Source organism: Pieris napi, chromosome 3 (assembly GCF_905475465.1).
Source record: "Pieris napi chromosome 3, ilPieNapi1.2, whole genome shotgun sequence".
NCBI classification, from domain to species: Eukaryota; Metazoa; Arthropoda; class Insecta; order Lepidoptera; family Pieridae; genus Pieris; species Pieris napi.
Window position 1 is genome coordinate 11928486 of NC_062236.1, and position 18192 is coordinate 11946677.

At 35.7% G+C, this 18192-nt stretch overlaps 2 protein-coding genes across 8 annotated transcripts in view; one reads left to right on the forward strand and one right to left on the reverse strand.

The window, feature by feature from the left end:
* Positions 1-10997, forward strand: part of LOC125063268 — an 80581-nt gene extending 69584 nt beyond the window's left edge. For 3 of the 4 annotated variants that reach the window (XM_047669627.1, XM_047669629.1, XM_047669628.1), the window contains 14 exons: positions 2087-2223; positions 2307-2512; positions 2853-3014; positions 3494-3647; positions 4078-4231; positions 4790-4900; positions 5262-5371; positions 5616-5890; positions 6163-6386; positions 6701-6925; positions 7847-7992; positions 8502-8633; positions 9383-9510; positions 9665-10997. In XM_047669627.1, the coding sequence (XP_047525583.1) occupies positions 2087-2223; positions 2307-2512; positions 2853-3014; positions 3494-3647; positions 4078-4231; positions 4790-4900; positions 5262-5371; positions 5616-5890; positions 6163-6386; positions 6701-6925; positions 7847-7992; positions 8502-8633; positions 9383-9510; positions 9665-9738 (2238 nt within the window). In that variant the 3' untranslated portion in view covers positions 9739-10997. The remainder of the gene's footprint in view (positions 1-2086; positions 2224-2306; positions 2513-2852; positions 3015-3493; positions 3648-4077; positions 4232-4789; positions 4901-5261; positions 5372-5615; positions 5891-6162; positions 6387-6700; positions 6926-7846; positions 7993-8501; positions 8634-9382; positions 9511-9664) is intronic. The other variant, XM_047669630.1, reaches the window with a different exon arrangement.
* Positions 10998-11216: 219 nt separating this feature from the next.
* LOC125063402 overlaps positions 11217-18192 on the reverse strand; it is a 63410-nt gene continuing 56434 nt past the window's right edge. For all 4 annotated transcript variants that reach the window (XM_047669827.1, XM_047669826.1, XM_047669831.1 and 1 more), the window contains 4 exons: positions 17216-17369; positions 16393-16495; positions 15309-15402; positions 11217-13145 (listed from right to left, as the gene is read on the reverse strand). In XM_047669827.1, coding sequence (XP_047525783.1) covers positions 13068-13145; positions 15309-15402; positions 16393-16495; positions 17216-17369 — 429 coding nt within the window. In that variant the 3' untranslated portion in view covers positions 11217-13067. The remainder of the gene's footprint in view (positions 13146-15308; positions 15403-16392; positions 16496-17215; positions 17370-18192) is intronic.

The following is an 18192-nucleotide window of genomic DNA, read 5'->3' on the forward strand; positions in this document are numbered from 1 at the left end:
GGCAGCAAATTAAAACAGAAAGCCTGCACAAATTTAATGAACTTTATAAAGAATATAAAAGTCTACACGTACAGCAACACTCGGTGTCTAAATCTCCAGAATTACCAAGAAATGAAAACAAAGTATGTGAGGATGAGGAATATGAAGATGTAATAGACTTTGAGAAACTGTATGCATGTCCCTCTACGTCGTCATCTGGATCTTGTCTTCAAGGCTTAGTTTCTGACGAGTTGGAGGAGTATCTAAGTAAACCGAGAGCCGCCAGCTCGGAAGACATTTTAGAGTGGTGGAGGACGCATGAGACGGAATATCCGATTTTATCCAAGATGGCTCGTGATTTTCTTTCGATACCTGCAACTTCAGTACCTGCTGAGAGATTATTTTCTAAAGCATCGCTAGTAATTAGAAAACATAGAAATAGATTAAGTGATGAATCAGCTAGGTGGTTACTTTGTATTAATTCTTGGTCAAAAGAATTAATATAAAGTAACCAATTTTTTTTAATTCGAAAACAACCATATTCATATTTAGTTTTAGCCACACAACAAAAACCTCTCGGGGTTTATATCTGCATGTTGGCGAGCCGTTCATATCATTTCTTTACCAATTTATAGGTAGATACAATAATACATAGGTATTTACATAGGTACATTAGGAGAATTTTTGTGTAAGGAAACGCTTTGACTTGTACTTATAACTTTTTGAACTCGTTTTGTATAACGTTTGCAAGTCTACTGGAAGTTAATTATGTCGATGCTATTCTGTACTGTACTGCAATTTTTTTATTTAAATAAATGTTAAATTGCATAGATTGTCTTTATTCTACAACTCTTCCATCCCATTCCATTAAACAAATTAATTATTATTAGTTAGTAAATCATCGCTGAAGACAATAGTCTTTACTAAATAATTAAATAAATTTACTAAATAAATAAAACTAATTTAAACTAACGTGTTCAATAAATAGCAATAGGCTAATAGGTATTTGTAAGTCTCGCAAGACTTGCAAGACTCTTGCTGCAAGACCAATACCAAGACCAAGACTGAGAGCGCAATACCAAGACCAAGATCAAGACCAGGTGTATTGTCGCAAGACAATACCAAGACTGGGCTAAGTCTCGTCTTGGTCTTGCATTTGGGCAACACTACCCGTAATAGGACACTCCCAATCAGACCATTACTGATGATGGATGATGTCCATGTTGGACCCTTGGTACTTTATTTTCAGCTGCTTCAGAACTCCTAGCGTACACTGTATCATTCTGTTTATTGTACTTCTCTTCAATATCGAAAATTTATTCGTCCGTAAAGAGGATATCACGGTGTCGGTTTTTCGCGTACCGCTTAAACAACACCCGCGATCTCTTAAGTCTTATTGCTTTAAGACGAGCATTAAGAAAGTTCCCAGTCTTTTTTTGTATGCTCGTAGACCAGGATCTTCATTTTAAACCTTTTTTATTGTTTTACTACTGACACCCATCTGCAAAGCCATCAACTTCTGTTTTCGGACAGGATTTCTTACTATCCGCGCTTTGATAGCTTTGATTACTGCTGGTGTTCTTGCGGAGCGTGGCCGGCCAGTTCTTTTCTTGTCCTCAACACTGGAGACTTCAAGGTGCATATCAATAGTACCGTACACAAACCTAAGCGTTATATTTAAATTTTTGAGCAACTTGAAAATGGTACTCGGCGAGTGCCCACAGCGGTGCAACACAATAACAACTATTCGGTCTTCTCTCAATGTCCACTCCATCGTGAAAAATTACGGAAAGTTATTGTTTTTTGTTTTAAAATAATAGTCAAACATTCCAAAATAGAAGGCAATATTTTTTTTATAAAATCTTGCTCGAAATTTAGAAATAATGTGCCAGTGACAGAACTTTGGGACCAACTACGTAAACTTTTATAAATTAAGTTCGCAATATCTGGCGTAAATAAAAGAGATTACAAAGATGTTAAAAGTTATGATATTTCTACTTCTTCTAAGTCTGTAATGAAATAATAAACATTTAACAAATGTAAATTAAATTTAGTGAAAACTAAATATGGGTAACAAAAAGTAAATTTCTAAAATCATTTTTTGCAGGATCCATTGCGTGTTTTCACGAACAACATAGTGGTTCGCTTCCATCCGGGATTGGAAATGGATGGCGATGAAGTTATAACAATCGTATGCAGATATCCGCCACCCATCGTGCCCGTTGCTAAGCCTTTTATTGCAACGTAAGTAATAAATAATTATCAACTCATTAAAACGCTACTTAGAAGTGATTATACCGTAATCTAATATGTACTTTATGTTGCAGGCCAGAAGCAGCAGGTCCATTACCAGCCAAGGCACCGTTAGCAGGCACTCATATACTCATGATCATCTGCGCTATTCTCTTCTTGACACTTCTCTTACTGGGTCTCGGCGTCTCCTACTTATGTCTGCGTAGGAGAGCTCTCCCCGTGCCAAGAAGACTTATTGATGACTCCTCAGCTTCCATCATTAGTAGAGAGAGTATTCAAGGTGAGTTAAGTTATTATACTAGACATTTATTCATAAAACGTGTGTATATGTCGCAGCCATCTGGCTTACTCAGCTGTTCAGTTAACAGTCTAGCCTTAATACTAAACGGTGCCGTTTAACTAGCGGCCTGAAAGATGTGCTTTTTGAAGATGAATATTTTTTATGGATTTTTTCCTTTCGTAAATGTTTCAACCTTTTTGTATATATTATGTATTCCATATTTGGCTAAACTTTTAGTATATTTATTTTTTGTTATGTATATTTTATGTGAGCTGTAGGATTACGAAATAAATTTTGGTAAAAGGTATCGTAATATTAAAAATTATATTTTTGTCAACAGAAGTAAAGATTCCCCGAGCTCACCCTGTTTACCCGGTGGCTGCCGAAAGCGCCAGTGTAGCATCAGATACCATTCCTTCAGACTATCCATCGGAGACTCCAAGTGAAGCTGAGCATGCGCACGTAAACCCAAGCTTCTTGGTTGACGAGTACCAAAGTGAAGGTAAATGCTGTAAATACTATAAATGACAACCGTCTTCTGTTTTCTTCTTCCAGTCTTTGTTATCTTATATGGCTTAGAATCTGGATGGTCTGGGTTCGATTTCGAAGAAACTATCACTGTTTATATATCATAAATCATATCCAGGAGCTGCGAGTCAACATACAATTTCTTTTTATGTAATAGGGGGCAAACGGGCAGGAGGCTCACCTGATGTTAAGTGATACCGCCGCTCATGTACACTCACATTGCCAGAAGGCTCGCAAGTGCCTTTCAAGAATTGATACTCTCTTTTCTTGAAGAAACCTAAGTCGAATTAGTTCGGAAATACTTCAGTGGGCAGCTGTTTTCACATAGTGGTGGTGCGCGGCAAAAACTGCCTTAGAAAACGCTCAGTTGTGTAAGGGAATTGGTCGCAACTTGACATTCTATGAACTTTTAACGAACGTTCAACATCTAATCGATATTTTTGAATATACCAGGCTACAATGAGTCGCAAGAGACGACACACACACACTCTCGCATGGCTGGTGCGCCGCCCGCCTTTGACGTTCGCGTGAGAGTTCAACGACCTCCAGCTCCACCATCGCCACAATCTACCATCACTACTACAGAAGTGGATGGCGGAAGTATGAGGTAAAGTTTAAATTATTGATAACTTTTCATTGAATAAATAACTTATTTAAAAAGATTTGTTATGAAATTGCGCTTTGCGAAAACATGCGTTTTTTATCCACACGAACTGACAATGAAGACTATATCTAGCTCTCTCTGTCTGTCTTATTCAATTTTCTGATCTTTATGTCAAAAAGATTCTTATTACCTGTGATGTATTGGTAAAATAAGAAGTAAGGGAACGCCTAGTGGGAGCAAAAAAAAGACCGATTTTAATTTTTTGTTATGCTTACTATACAAAATGTTAACAAACACAAAAAAGATGAAAATCAGAAAGATATTATTAATGTGTAGAACACTGGTGTACTACAAAATGTCTACTGAAAAAGTACTGGAATAGTCGTTTCACTGCGTTCCCCTCCCAATACACCTCTGCTTATTACACCACCAGGCAAACGTTAATAGAGGAGCATGAGCGTCAAGAATCAGTTCGTACGATGTCACCCGGTGCATTGCCGTTACCAGCGCGAGCTGCGCATGTGCAGCCTCCCGAACGACCTCCCAGACCGCCTGTTCTGTACACTGAGGTTCAGAGAGATCGACAGGTTAGTTCATATAATAGTAAATCAAGTAAATAAGAATAACATAAACAGTTAAATTTTAAGGAAATGTTTTATAAGTCAATTAATGGCGGAAAATGAAGTTTTTTAAAGATTCTTGAAATATTTTCCAATGGAAATGTTTTTCATTATATCAAAATAGTACATTAATATATCGTATAAATATAATTCTGACTAATTGGACGACCATTTACTAAAGACTGCATGTCAAGAGCACAAAACATTTTTTGCACATCACAAATTTAACCTATAATGTTTCGTTAACAATCACCATATCAAGAGATAGTAATAAAAAATACTTATGGTCCTTCAATCTTATATATACAGCATTAATATTCAAATTCATATTCAAAAGACATAAGATATGATCCTAATTCAAAGAGTATAAACATGATATATGTAAATGTAAAATCCTATTAAGAAAGAAGATGGCGACACTTCAGAAACCTGCACTACCCAAGTACATTACTTGATCAATATATCTTGCAATACATATAATAATCTTCCATTTCATTTGTCACCCATCAATTTGTCACTAACCAGGATTGGGCTCGCCGACCGCGGTCCATAATTTCACTCAACACAGAGATGACTGACACTCACTCTGTCACCGAAGTCACTGATGGTTCGCATGCCAGGATGTTCCATATTAAGGTAAGGCTAACCTTTCATCTTTGTGTCAGGCATTGACTAATAAATTAATTACTAAATAAACTTGGAATATTTAAAGTGCACAGACGAATAAATAAACTTACTCTTAAAGTCGTATTTCAAAAGGTCTAAATATTTTTTTTATATATTACCGATTTATTCTGTCGACTTAGATTAAGTCATAAAAATATTTGTTTAAAAAACTTGACAATAGTGCAAATAAGAGAAAGATATTGATTAAAAATATAGGTCAATTCAATTCTTAGACTGTTACTTAGATGTACTTCGAATCGAGGTCTCTTTATAGTAAAATAATCAAATGATATCCAGTTGAAGTTTGTTAAACGTCAATTCGGTATTGTAGAAACCACCTCCACTGCCTCCAATGGTCCGGGAGCGTCTGGAGACGGAAGAACAAGAAATGCTGATGGAAAGCCTCGAACCTATGCCTGAGACTCCCATCATGGCTCCAAGGTAAGAATCTTGCCTCTTAAATTCAATTTTACTTGTGAAAATATAATTTAAAAAAGTGTTTTCACTTTATAATTTTAATTAATAATAAAATTTATATATATATAGATTCCTCAGGATTTTTCATTCGTATTAATACAAAAAGTTATCGTTTAGCAAATTACAATTGGAGAAGATGGCGTTTTTCTGAAATATGTAGGTACTAATATATATATAACTCCTATAAAATAAAATCTATCGTTTGCAGAAAACCCGAGATAACATCTCATGTAGTTGACGATGTCTTCCTACGAACGATAACCGAAAAGAAGACGATAGAAGATATAGAGCGTCATAAACGGTTGGTGACAGAGTACAAACAAGTCCCACCACTACCACCGCAGTTCGATGTCACCATTCGAAACCACACATTGCCTGAAGCACAGTGGGAGAACTTCTCAGACATCAGCTCAGCTTCAGGAATGACACTCACACCGAAAATGGAAAGAGTGCCAATGTCTTTGCCGCCGCAGAAATTTATTGGTGGGTTTTAATAATTTGACTCTATTGCATATTTGTATTTCCTATACGTTTGTGTAGGTAATTGACATGATTCGAACCAGCCAGTCGGTGACACTGGTGGAGGTTCTTTTCTTTAGGTAGAAGGAACAGTAGAATAGGAACACCTCTCCACTTCCATAATCTGTCCGGTTTAGGTCATTTATTATTATATTGTTTTATATTTTACCATATACAACCTTATTAGTTAAACATTCTTCTTCTTCTTTTTCTTAATGACACTAAATTCCTTACAGGTAAAGGCGGCCCCGATCTTTTCTCTCCCGAACTTATAAAGCAAACAGCAACCAACTACCACCAGTCCCCAGACCTTCCACTGCTACCAGAGTTGCCACCAGCTCGCAACCCCCTCTTCCGGGAAGAGGATGATGACGACGTACCGGAACCAACTCCAGCACCTCCTGTTCCACCGAACTGGAGTGTTCTAACACGTGTCTTGAAGACGGAAGCACAGGATGAGGTATGGTCTTATATTTTTACTTTAACCAAGTAGAAGAGAAGACAACAACATCAACCATTTTATATGAATTATGTGTTTTTTGTTACGTAATATTAGATATAATCATTTTTGATAGCTTTGTTTACTTTTGCGGACAAGAGGAAGGGAGGGGGGAGATAAACGGCCCCTATGCCACAAAATCTTGGAGGTGTTTAGTGTGTGAAACTCTTGCTTGTTGTGCTACACATGGAATGACCTCTCTTACTTCTGTGTGATTTTCTTATTATAAATGAAAATAAATAACTAGTATAAAAACTAGTATAAAACTATTTCAGGTCCTGTCAGAAACAGAGCGTTCCTACCGCTTAACACGTGAGGAACGTCTTCGTTGGCGCGAGCTGATTACTCACGAGAGTACTCTTAGGAGGGAACTGGCTCGCTCCTCTACTCGTGAGGAATTCTCACGACTTGCGCATGACCATCGCTTCGCGCCATTGTATGCACCTCCTAAATGGGAGGTTATTATTCGAATTTTGGCGCCACCTGAAAGACCACCCAAGGTATGGACCAGACATTTGAAAATATGTTTATTATAAAAGGAAAATCTGTTTAAGAACCGTTTCTTAGGGGCTCGCAGTTTTATATAGCGCTTCAAAAGGAACATTCGTTATTTTCATCACGTCTAGGAATGCTTGGCTTAGGGCAAAGGGCAATACAATCGGAGGTCGAGGCAAAATAACTTCTACCCGTATCACTTCGACGTCCGCTGTACCACAACTGAGCTTTTTTAAGGCAGTATCTGCCGCGCACCACTATTATGTGGAACCAGCTGCCCATTAAAGTATTTCCGAACCAATTTGACTTATGGTCCTTGAAGAAAAGAGCGGGTCAGTTCTTAAAAAGCCGGTAACGGACTCGCGAGCCCTCTGGCAGCCGCCTTTTCAATAAAAAAAAGTGCGTGCTTACAAAGTACACATGTCGGAAGTGAAACTTCTTTAGCAAACAAATTTTAAGTCTTGTTCATATTTAAGTGTTGTAAATATACAACTTTAGATTTCCGAGACTTTGAGAGAGATAAGGAGAGATATTTTAGGAATTTAATGAATTTGTTTGAAAATTAATACAAATTATAATTCTTTTTCAATTTATTTCTTCGATAATAGAAACACGTGGCATTTTAATTTACAATTCGTAATTTGAGATTTCAATAAATTATTTTGCATTAAATATGAAATGCTAAAACTTCTCTTTCCGAATATTTTATTTTAAAAATAGAATTTCTATAAGGTTTCCTTTCTCACTCTCTCTCCATTGGTTTCAATCGCTCTCTCCCTTTTCTTTGACAAAAACGTTGCACATCTTCGTGACGTTTTCGTAAAAATTTACCCTCTTGCGCCTAAAGAAGTTTCACTTCAAAATCATTTTTACATGTGTAATGTTTCGGGAGCTAAAAAAAACTAAACAAGATTGTTTTTTTCTAGAACCGCTACCGCAAGAAGTCAGAATGGGACTCCCGGTCCCGTCGTAGTTCACTACCAACGTTGTATGAGTATGATAGCGATGCAACTTCACTCCGAGAGCCTCGTTCCCGACGATCCTCCTACCGCAGTGATCATGTTGATATGAGGTGACGGGTTTTAAGTTATTTACTTTAAAATGTACATGTGCTTGCGCGCGAAGAGCGAATGTTTTCGATTGGGTTAAACTTTTAATGAAGTCTTCTTTTAGTAAAATTTGCTATTTTCAAAATTAAACTACTTTCCTTTGCTTATTTCATGTGTTTTAGTAACTATAAACTTCTTAACAATATTACATACCTGGCTTTTAAGTACAACACGCTTAGATTTTCTTAATATTAAAAAAAAAATAAAGTAGTGCAACTTTCGTGATGACTCTGGATTTTCGCAACATAGTACGCCTATGTGCGTGCGCTTGTGTGGATCGAACCGCTCACGGTTCGCAACTGATTACTGAACTGACCCTCGGAGCAAACTCCCCGCACCCCGCGACCCTCAAAAAAAATTGGTGGGGCGCGTCTCCGTGAATTGCACTGTCTATAGTGCCATATGTTATTTGTTTTATGAAAAGCATACAAAAAAATAAAAGTACGTATAAATAAATAATTTTATGTAACAGATCAATGTCAGAGATGATGGTTGACTACGCGAGAGAACAAGCCGACACTCATTCAGAAGTATCTGGTACACTCCATGGACAATACTACGATGACGATAGTGATTCTGAACATCCTAGATACCATCAGCACCCGTACGTATATTTCACCCCGTTTCCCTTGTAACCACACCACCAAACTTTTTTAGATCTGGGCTACAGATTTTTGTATCTGTTTCATGATCATTTGTCAGGCAATAGGCGAGTAGGTGCCTACTGTGCTTGACACACGCCGTAGACTTTTTGGGTCTAAGGCAAGCCGGTTTTTTCACATAGACAGAAAGTTCATTTGTGTCCATTAGCACTATCGAACCTACGACCTCAAGGATGAGAGTCACTCTGAAGCCATTAGGCCAACACTGCTTTTGTTTAGTTGGTCTCCCTAGTATATCTAAATTTATTTGTTCGATTTGGGCTTCAAAACCAATCATATTTTTAAAGGATTTTTGTCTTAACGAATAAATCCAATAAATGGAAATTACATCCTGTGAAACATCACTAAGGATAGAATTCTGCCTATAACTATTCTTGTTTCTGGATTTTTTTAACAAATAATTGAAAGGGCAATCATTAAATAAAACACCCTGCGTTATTTAAAAAAACATGTGTTTAAATCACTTTACATAATAAAATATATTTAATGAACTAGTTGAGGAGAAGCAAATAGATTTCCTCCACCCTGAAAGGAGCATCTTCGACCAGTCTTACCAGTGAATGGCCGGTCAGAACAGCGTCTAGAACTTGTATATGTACTTACCACTGCGATATCATCGTAGAATATTGAGGAAGTCGCTACAAACTCATTGTAGTTCCTGTTTTTAAAGTTGTTTTGCTATCATTTCAAGATCCTGGCGCAACTCCCTACATCGTTCACTTAGCCAGCCTTCGCTTGCACGATCAGACACGGAGGTGACAGAACAATGGACTGTGCCAGAGGGAGACGTAACTCCAACACCAGGACGGAGAATTCGAGGTACAATTTACCATTCAAAAAGTATTAGTTTTCTGTCTCGTATATTTTGTCTAACACTGTAGTCTGTTTTGGCTTTATATATAAGTGTTTTATTTAATTTTTTTAAAAAGGTATATTTAAAGTTTTATAAAATTAATAACTGTAATATCTCCAGGGCCACAAGGACTTACAACATTCACATCATCAGAAGTAAGAACATTCCAAGCGACCAGGGAGTGGAGAGAATAACACCATTTTCAAATTAAATCTATCAAGAAGGTGATCCATGATCCTTAAATAATTATTGTGTCAAATACTGAAATCAATTTACCACCATTTAATTCTCGAATTTTAATTGTATTTTTTTATCGTAATGCTTTTATTCAAAAGTTTCGTAAAAAATATCTTCTGGACGATACAAAAAATTGATCGTAGAATTTGGATTTTTTAAAATTAGCTTCATAGTCAGCTTAAGAACATAAACGTCATCACTGCCTTGACATTGTGACAAAAATGTGATAGATTTGTATTATTTACATACTATATGTATGTACTTTGTATAAACTCAAAAACATATTTTTTTTTATGAAATACATTGCTTTATAATTTGTATATTAGGAAACGCTATAATAACAAACTTATTTAGCTAATAACAAAACAAGTTTCTCGTGATTGCAATTACTAAAATAATTTAATAATAACTTCTGATAATGTTTTTATTTATAATCTGTGTAATAATGTTTCTTCTGTTACCATATAATATCACATTACTATGTAAAACTTTATTGAACCAACACATCTGTTAGTATAGTTAACATTTTACCGCGTTTATTATATATTAACTTAATCTTATTACACCTTCTAGCATAGCTTTAGCATAGCGAGAAAACAATTTGTCTGAAAGAGACGACTCTGTAACGTTGATTTCGTATGTATCGGCATATCTTCAACGAGCTTTTAATTAGTAGTTGCATAACTGTTGGTGTAACACCTAGCGATGGAGGCAAACTATCTAGTCTTGTTAATGAAGGCAAACAAACGAAGAACGAGTACGTGTAGGTTGTCATGGTTACCATTATGTTGAACATCGTAACCATGGTAACACATCTTGTGTATAATACTCCAGATCATTATGAAAAAACTTCTGTTAAACTGTAAATCAGAGCAAATGATTTCTAATATAATCCATGTTTAATTTCCAACAGTATAGACACAAGACTTAAGAACTTCTATATGTCAAAAACGTTTTGACATATACGAGTTATAGTAACGCATAGTATTATTAAGTAACTCTGAATCACTTTGAACTCATTGAGAAATTTCTAAACGAAACTTAAAGATAAGAAGTGTTTTCTACTTATTATTTTTTTTTTATATTCGATAAAGTTTTGCCTCAATTGCTATGTGAGTGTGAATTCGGGATGGTGTTTGGAAGGATAGTCGTAGCTTAACGACAAATTTATATGTAAAAATAGTCTTAACAATCAGCCATAGTATAACTTTAGAAATTGTAAAAAAATATATAAAATTACGTTAGGTAAATTGCAGCTTAAATCATATTTTAATAGAATTATTAAAGAAATATATTTACTTAACAATTAACTTGTAATTATAATAAATACTTACATTTTATATTATTTTTATATTCCCTCGATTTATTCCCTTTTTTAGTTTAGTTATTAGTCTTAACGCTAAATAATTTTACTGGAGTCAAATGAAAAGCAAAATTAATATCGAGAAATTTATTTTTTCACTTTCAAAGTATGACACGATGACATTAAAAACTTCGATTAGAAATGAATAAATTCGTCACGTCAAAAGATTTCCCAAGGCATAGACTACAAGCACAGATGATATTTAGGTGGAATGACAATGTACAACGAACGGTGAAACGACGGCGCATTTCGTTTAATTGATTTGTCTGTGGACCAATCATAGATACTCGACGATACGTTCCGTTTGAATAATTAAACGAAACGCGTCATTGTCCGTGTTCTTTTACATTCTAACGCCTTTAGATTTTTTAAATTTGCTCTAAAAGTTATAAGTACAAATCCCAAATTTTAGCATAGCCAGTTAAATTAAATATTGTTAGATTTTGCTTTTAAATCTATGATTTCTGTAATTCATTACTACTTTTTAAACCTTATGTTTCACAATTTTCTGACTCAGAAACTTCTACAAGGCTATCCCGTGACTGTAGCAGCTCAATACTGAGTTAATATGAACGTAACAAGTGAATCTAACTTGCCATAAAAGTGCAACATTTAATATCTGAAAATAAACGACGTAACTACTAGAATCGAGAGAGTGCCAATCGCATTTATAAATTGAAAATCAGTAGAGATTTGGCTGAGTATGAGCTCACTGATCCACGAGTTAAATGTAAAATTAATATAACATTCGCTTAACGAAATATAGACGCCTAGCAGGGACTTTAAAATGCAGTCAAAAGACGGTAAAAAGATAAATAACATGGGCGCCGGCAGGATCATTTTGAGAATGCATTAGCACACACATACAGTTAACTATTCAGAAGTACAGGTATATATGTAAATTGTTGTCCAAATTCAAATAACAGTAAATGTATCGGTTAATTTATCAAACAGTAAATAAATCTAAATAGTTTTCTGTATCTGTTTCATGATCATCTGTCAATCTAATAGGGAAGTAGGTGATCTTGTGCCTGACACACGCCGTCGACTTCTTGGGTCTAAGACAAGCCGGTTTCCTCACGAAACTTTTCTTCACCGTTGGAGCGGTTGTTAAATGATCACATAGAAAGAAAGTCCATTGGTGCTTACAGGATCGAACCTACGACCTCAGGGGAGATAGTGCTCTTGAGAATTTATCAGCTTTTATTAAAAATTGCACCTCGCTGTCGACGCCTATGCGAATACTAGATGTATATAATAACGCGCAAAATGTGTTTAATATAATATTCGAAACATGTATTAAATAGATCTAAGATGAATGAAGATTAACAATAGTTAACAGCATTAAAACGAGTTTCACATCGTCCGTTAGCGGACTAGCAGCCATTTTAGAAATGTTAAGCCTAGTTCTAGTCAGTACTATTTACATCTAGGTCTAAAGACCCATAGGCCTAACTTTGTGACACCTATCTATGAACCATTTGGTCACTACCTACGATATGAAGAAACCGACCGGCTTCAATTTTGGCTTTCTGGTGAAATTTGGCGCACAATTTCAAATATTCATATAGTCTGTGGTTGTCGTCCTTTTGATGATTCTCTTCCTAAAGTTGACTGACTTATTGTCTTAAATTTCCTATGCTTTTGACTTTAATAACCCCAGTTCCAACTGCCAAAGCATCCTTAGGAGTTCTTGAGTCAATCCGGTCTATGCTTGCCTTCAGAAGACGTCGGCGCAAATATTTAAATACAAGTAAAGAACAGCCTTCTATCATTACTAACGCTAAAAGTACTCCAAGTATCCTTTCATCTCAAGGCACCAGCCTTATCAGATCCATGTCAATACATGAAATAATGGCAACACTTTTCTATCTACGTTCTACATTCGACTACATTGGTGAACACTTTTATCTTTAGTAAACTTTATATTTGGCTGATGGAACCACATGATTGTCTTCTTCTGGTAACTTGTTTCCAAAATCTTTTCTCCAAATGCTTTTCCTGAAATGATAAAAATAAAATCTGCAAAGAGAAATTCGGTACTGTAGGTCTGTAGATGATGTGTGTAGATTGTTCTATTACAATAATCAGTACTGCAAGGTACAAACGTTGCCTAAAGGGCCTGATCGACGGATGAGTAAGTCCGCGGTTTTATGGCTCGTCGGTAAAGCTCGCTGGTGTATCATTGCAAAACCACGGTTTTAAATACCGCCGAGCCTGGCTCGCGGCTCGCCGTCGTGCTATATTTTTTACTCGGCTTGCCATGCAAAACCGCGTGTCGGAAAGAGAACAAGACATGTTTGCGACTGTTTTGCTTGCTAATCGATCAGGACCAACGAGCCGCGAGTCAGGTTCGTCGGTATTTAAAACCACGGTCTTACTCGCCCGTCGATCATAGGCTTTAGGAACGTTCGCGCATGTTCTGTTAGTATTAAAAGTTTTAAAACATCTGCATATTTAATGGCTGTTGTAATTAGACTAGTTGCTCATTGCTTCGCTTTAGAACAAAATTGAAGAAATCTCTGAGCACGTTAGGGTAAGATTTAGAATTGAAAAAGAAATCTCTGAGCACGTTAGGGTAAGATTTAGAATCGAAAATTACCGCTAAGATTCTCGTAGGTCAAAAAACATTTTGTTACCCTTGGTTACTTTGGCTTTCGGTTCTTCGACTAGAACTTCATTATAGTCAATTCGCAATTAGTAGAGGTTCACGACTTATGTAATAGGAGGCAAACGGGCAGGAGGCTCGCAAAATCGTTGCCGGCTGTTTAATCTCTTTCCTAATCCCTAATTTAGTTATATTAGTGTGTTCGTGCACTAGTAATGCAGTAATGTTGAGTGATTTCTAACTTCCACCATGGTAAAAACGGCTTATATATATCCCAGTATGTAACGTGACAAATGCAGCATTGAAATCATCTCACAGCCATAGATTCAGTTCATAGTCACTCGCTTAATGGATATACTTCAACATTTTTCTACCCATTGAGCGGATGACTAGCAAGAAGTGATAGACCAGGAAAGGATTGCCAAGCCAAATGAAAAGCAAATGATTTGATTAAAAATGTATTTCGAACTCCAATAAATGGACAGATTAAAACGAGACGGTTTAATTAGGCTTTCGATAAGCTGGATTTAAACCTAGTAGGTACCACTTTGCTTACTTTGACTATTTGCTCTGCACCTTAAACATATTTCAGTAGAAGTTTAAGGAAACTAATGACAGGCGGCCGCGATTTAATTGCACTCGTATTGAGATGACTGAATAGCTCAGAATTTAGCTATATATGCATATGATACACAAATTCTCTTATATTATGTATATACGTCGCATTAACATACAAAAAGAAAGAGCAAAAATGATTGTAAAATTTACATGCCCTGAAAATTATGTCCAGACTGCGACCGTCTTTTCCGTTCTTGGCGTTAATTGAACAATCAAATTATAAGTGAGCAAAGCGATACAGATACTTAAGCAAAGAACAATTGACAGTATGTCCAATTAATAACAATTTTCAAATAGCAACAATTTTAGCGTTTTTTTTTTTAAACAATCACGCTGTATATTAACAATTAACAATTAAAAAGCCGATTAACAATTTCTCATATTTGCCGATTGATTATTCAATTGTCCTTCCAAAACCTACAGCTACTTCCCTAAATTATTAAAAACTAACAAACTACTTAGAGTAAGAAATTGAGAGCATTATACTAAAATTCCAGAACTTTAAAAGGACAAAAATAGCCATAAATTGTTATTTGTGAAGGTATTTTAATATAGTTGAGGTATCCTATATTTCAGAATACGGTCATCTATGTTAAAATACGTCAAAAGACGTATGTCCCTTTATACTGTATAAATAAAAAAAGGTACTACCGCGAAAACCACACTCACAATAGGTGTCTCGACCGAACTTTATGTCCTTTTAAGAAATTTTCACAAATGCAGTGAAGAAATATCTACACGCAAATCTTTAGACAAATTGTTATAATTATATTTTTACTAAACAGCACTTGTTCGGTGAGCCTCCGCTATACAAACAATTTTCCACACTGCATTTGCGAGTAAAGATAGTGAAAGAGCAAAAAAAGTTTAAATCCAGCAAGGGAAGGTGCTCAGATGCCATTGACAAAGCATATCTTGTAATATCCGGCATTGCTCACAGTAGTTCTGCGAGGTGATAGAGGCCTGGAGTTGATGATGAATGGCTCACGGCGGGGGCTATCGGAGGACGCTCGACGACGAAGGAAACCCAATCTGGAATATTCAATTTAAAAATTGCAAACTAACTATTGTGGTCTCTGGCAGAATGACCAGCACGTTTGCTCTACTACATAATGCTGCGCCAGGGCCAGTTACAACCACAACACGCAAACATTACACACTTAAAATGTACCTTATTCCTTTTTTGTTATTTGTCCTTTTTGATTATTATTATTATTTGTGTGTTAATGTGTGTGTGTGTGTTTCGTTAGTAATAAATGTTATGTTTCTTTTTATCACTCTTTTCTAGGTCAGTTTTTCATTAATTAGTAGAAAGGATATAAGTGAGAAACGTCATGGTTGTTACGTTTTTTAATGTGCGTAATTTTCTCGAGAACATGTTGACGTGTAAACGGCTTTTATATAAATGATTAATGAAACATGGATTGCGTTGGAACTTCACACCTATATTTTTATTTCATGTTGAATTCGTGCCTGTGGCTTAAAATCATTAAAGTAAGAAATTTATGTTTCAAATCGCAAATGCCACGTTGGCAGAATTGACTATCTAATTTATAAAATTCTCGTGTCACAATGTTCGTTCCCATACTCCTCCAAAACGGTTCGACCGATTCTTATGAAATTTTTTATACATATTCAGTAAGTCTGAGAATCGGTTACTATCTATCTTTCAAATCCCTAAGTGATGATTTTTTTTATTTTTTAGAAAAAAAAAATGTTTTTTAATTTGTTTATGAAATAAAACATACAACCCCTAATTTTTACCCCTCTACGATCAACCCCTATTTTTTATTATTGTAGATAGTTCATTTTTTTGAACTAAAAAAATGTTTCCTAGAAATAATATACATGACAAAACAAACGTTTGCCGGGTCAGCTAGCTATGATACAAATGTATCATTTGAAATGATAGTAGGCATTGTACAAAAGGGAAATGAAAAAACTATGATACGGGACGAGAAATCGTTCCGAGCGTCCGCTTGAACTAGACGCTGTGTCCGTGTACAAATAAGGTATACTTACATCTTCCCGTTCTGGCATTGAGATCGCGTCCGCGAACGCATCGTCAGAACTTCCGCTCGTGCCAGTTGCTCCATCTCCGAAAGTTTCGTTTCGTTTTCTGGAGCTGAATATAGATAGGTCACTTAAATGGAGAAAAGGTAAATTCTTGCTGTATTATTAGTCAAAAATCATTTATTCATATAAGTAACACAATGTACAATTAACGTCAAAAAGGAAATATACATTAAATGCTTCTAATTTTACATTTACTGCCAGTTCTCAAATCAAGGGTGTAGAACGGAAGAGAAGAACTGGCAATTAACTCTCCGCCACTCTTTTAAATCGCCAAATTTTTCGTTTTACACAACGTTTGTAAGGAGCTGCAACCTTTACACCATGTGCCACATGTCATCTTATGTAATAAATAATAATAAAATAAATTAAAAACAAAGATTTGTCCTCTATCAGCAGGAGGCATGGTGAAATAGGAGCACGCACTTACATTCTCGTGGGAACAACACGAATTCACCGCATACATTCAAGTACGACTAGTCACCACAAGTAGCACCCGTTTACGAGTATGACGCATGGCCAGCCATCGGCCATTAAAATTATTATTACTGCCACTCGAAATATTGGTTATTTTCCAATGTGGAACATATCCATATATTCAGTTTTACACACTCAACGTTTAAGCGTAGTAAATTATGCAATTATTAAATCTGGCTAGCGATATTTCTTACGTCAAAATAAACAGTATACAATACTTGTTTAATATAGACCGCTATTAAAGCGTTATCTTCTGGTATATCTGAATTAATACATATATTCATTTAATGCTCACCCTTCCAAGCATATACAGAACTGTGCGAAGTAGTATGCGGGGCGGTGCGGCGCGGCGGCGCGCGGCATAGAGTCACGGCGTCCGCGCTCGCTACGCGTCGCACTAGGGACCGTTGGCATGCCGCGCGAAACGACCAGCGGTCGGACCCGCCATCCTGTACATAAAGCGGATATAGGATTTTAAATTCAAGAGACACACTTAGAAAAGGATATTCCCAAAAAAAATTCTTTAAATTTAATATAATTTATTTTATACACACGCTTTATTCATTCACTTACTGACTCACTCACACATTTGCACCCACACACTGACTCATGCACTCAGGCGTGTTGATAACAGTTAAAAAATCAAAAACAAAACTAGATATAATAAAATAAAAGATGTAATTAAGAAGAGCTGGGAACCCTGACACAGGTATTTTTTACTTAAAAGGGTTCCCAAATCTTACACATTGTAATGCATAGGTATGTACTTAAAATGAATAAACACCTTTTTTTATGTATTTAAAGATAGATATTTTGAACAAACTCGGTCAAGGATTCTAAGTTTCATTCGTAACAGTAAAGGCTGTAAATTATGATTTATTAATTTATTATATATTTATTGATTAGTGTGCTAGAACAGTGTAAAATTAATCTGGAATTCTATAGGAAAAACACCTTTTGTATGGCAATCAAGGTTTACTTGTTTATTAGAGTTTTTAAAAATCGACTTATTGTACAACTTTTGGACAAAAATATTCTATTACTCATTATTTGCGTGAAATATTATAAATGTGATAACATAATAATATATTATAATAATGTGATATTTTACACTCATAATGTATGTAACTTCTATGTAAAATTCCTTTTATGACAAATTTGCCCGCCATTATGTGTGGCAGAATATGCGAACTTTAGATTGTACCACCATAAAATGTTTGTACCATATTCTTTCTCTAATTAAAAATTATCTCTAATTAAAAATCTCTATTT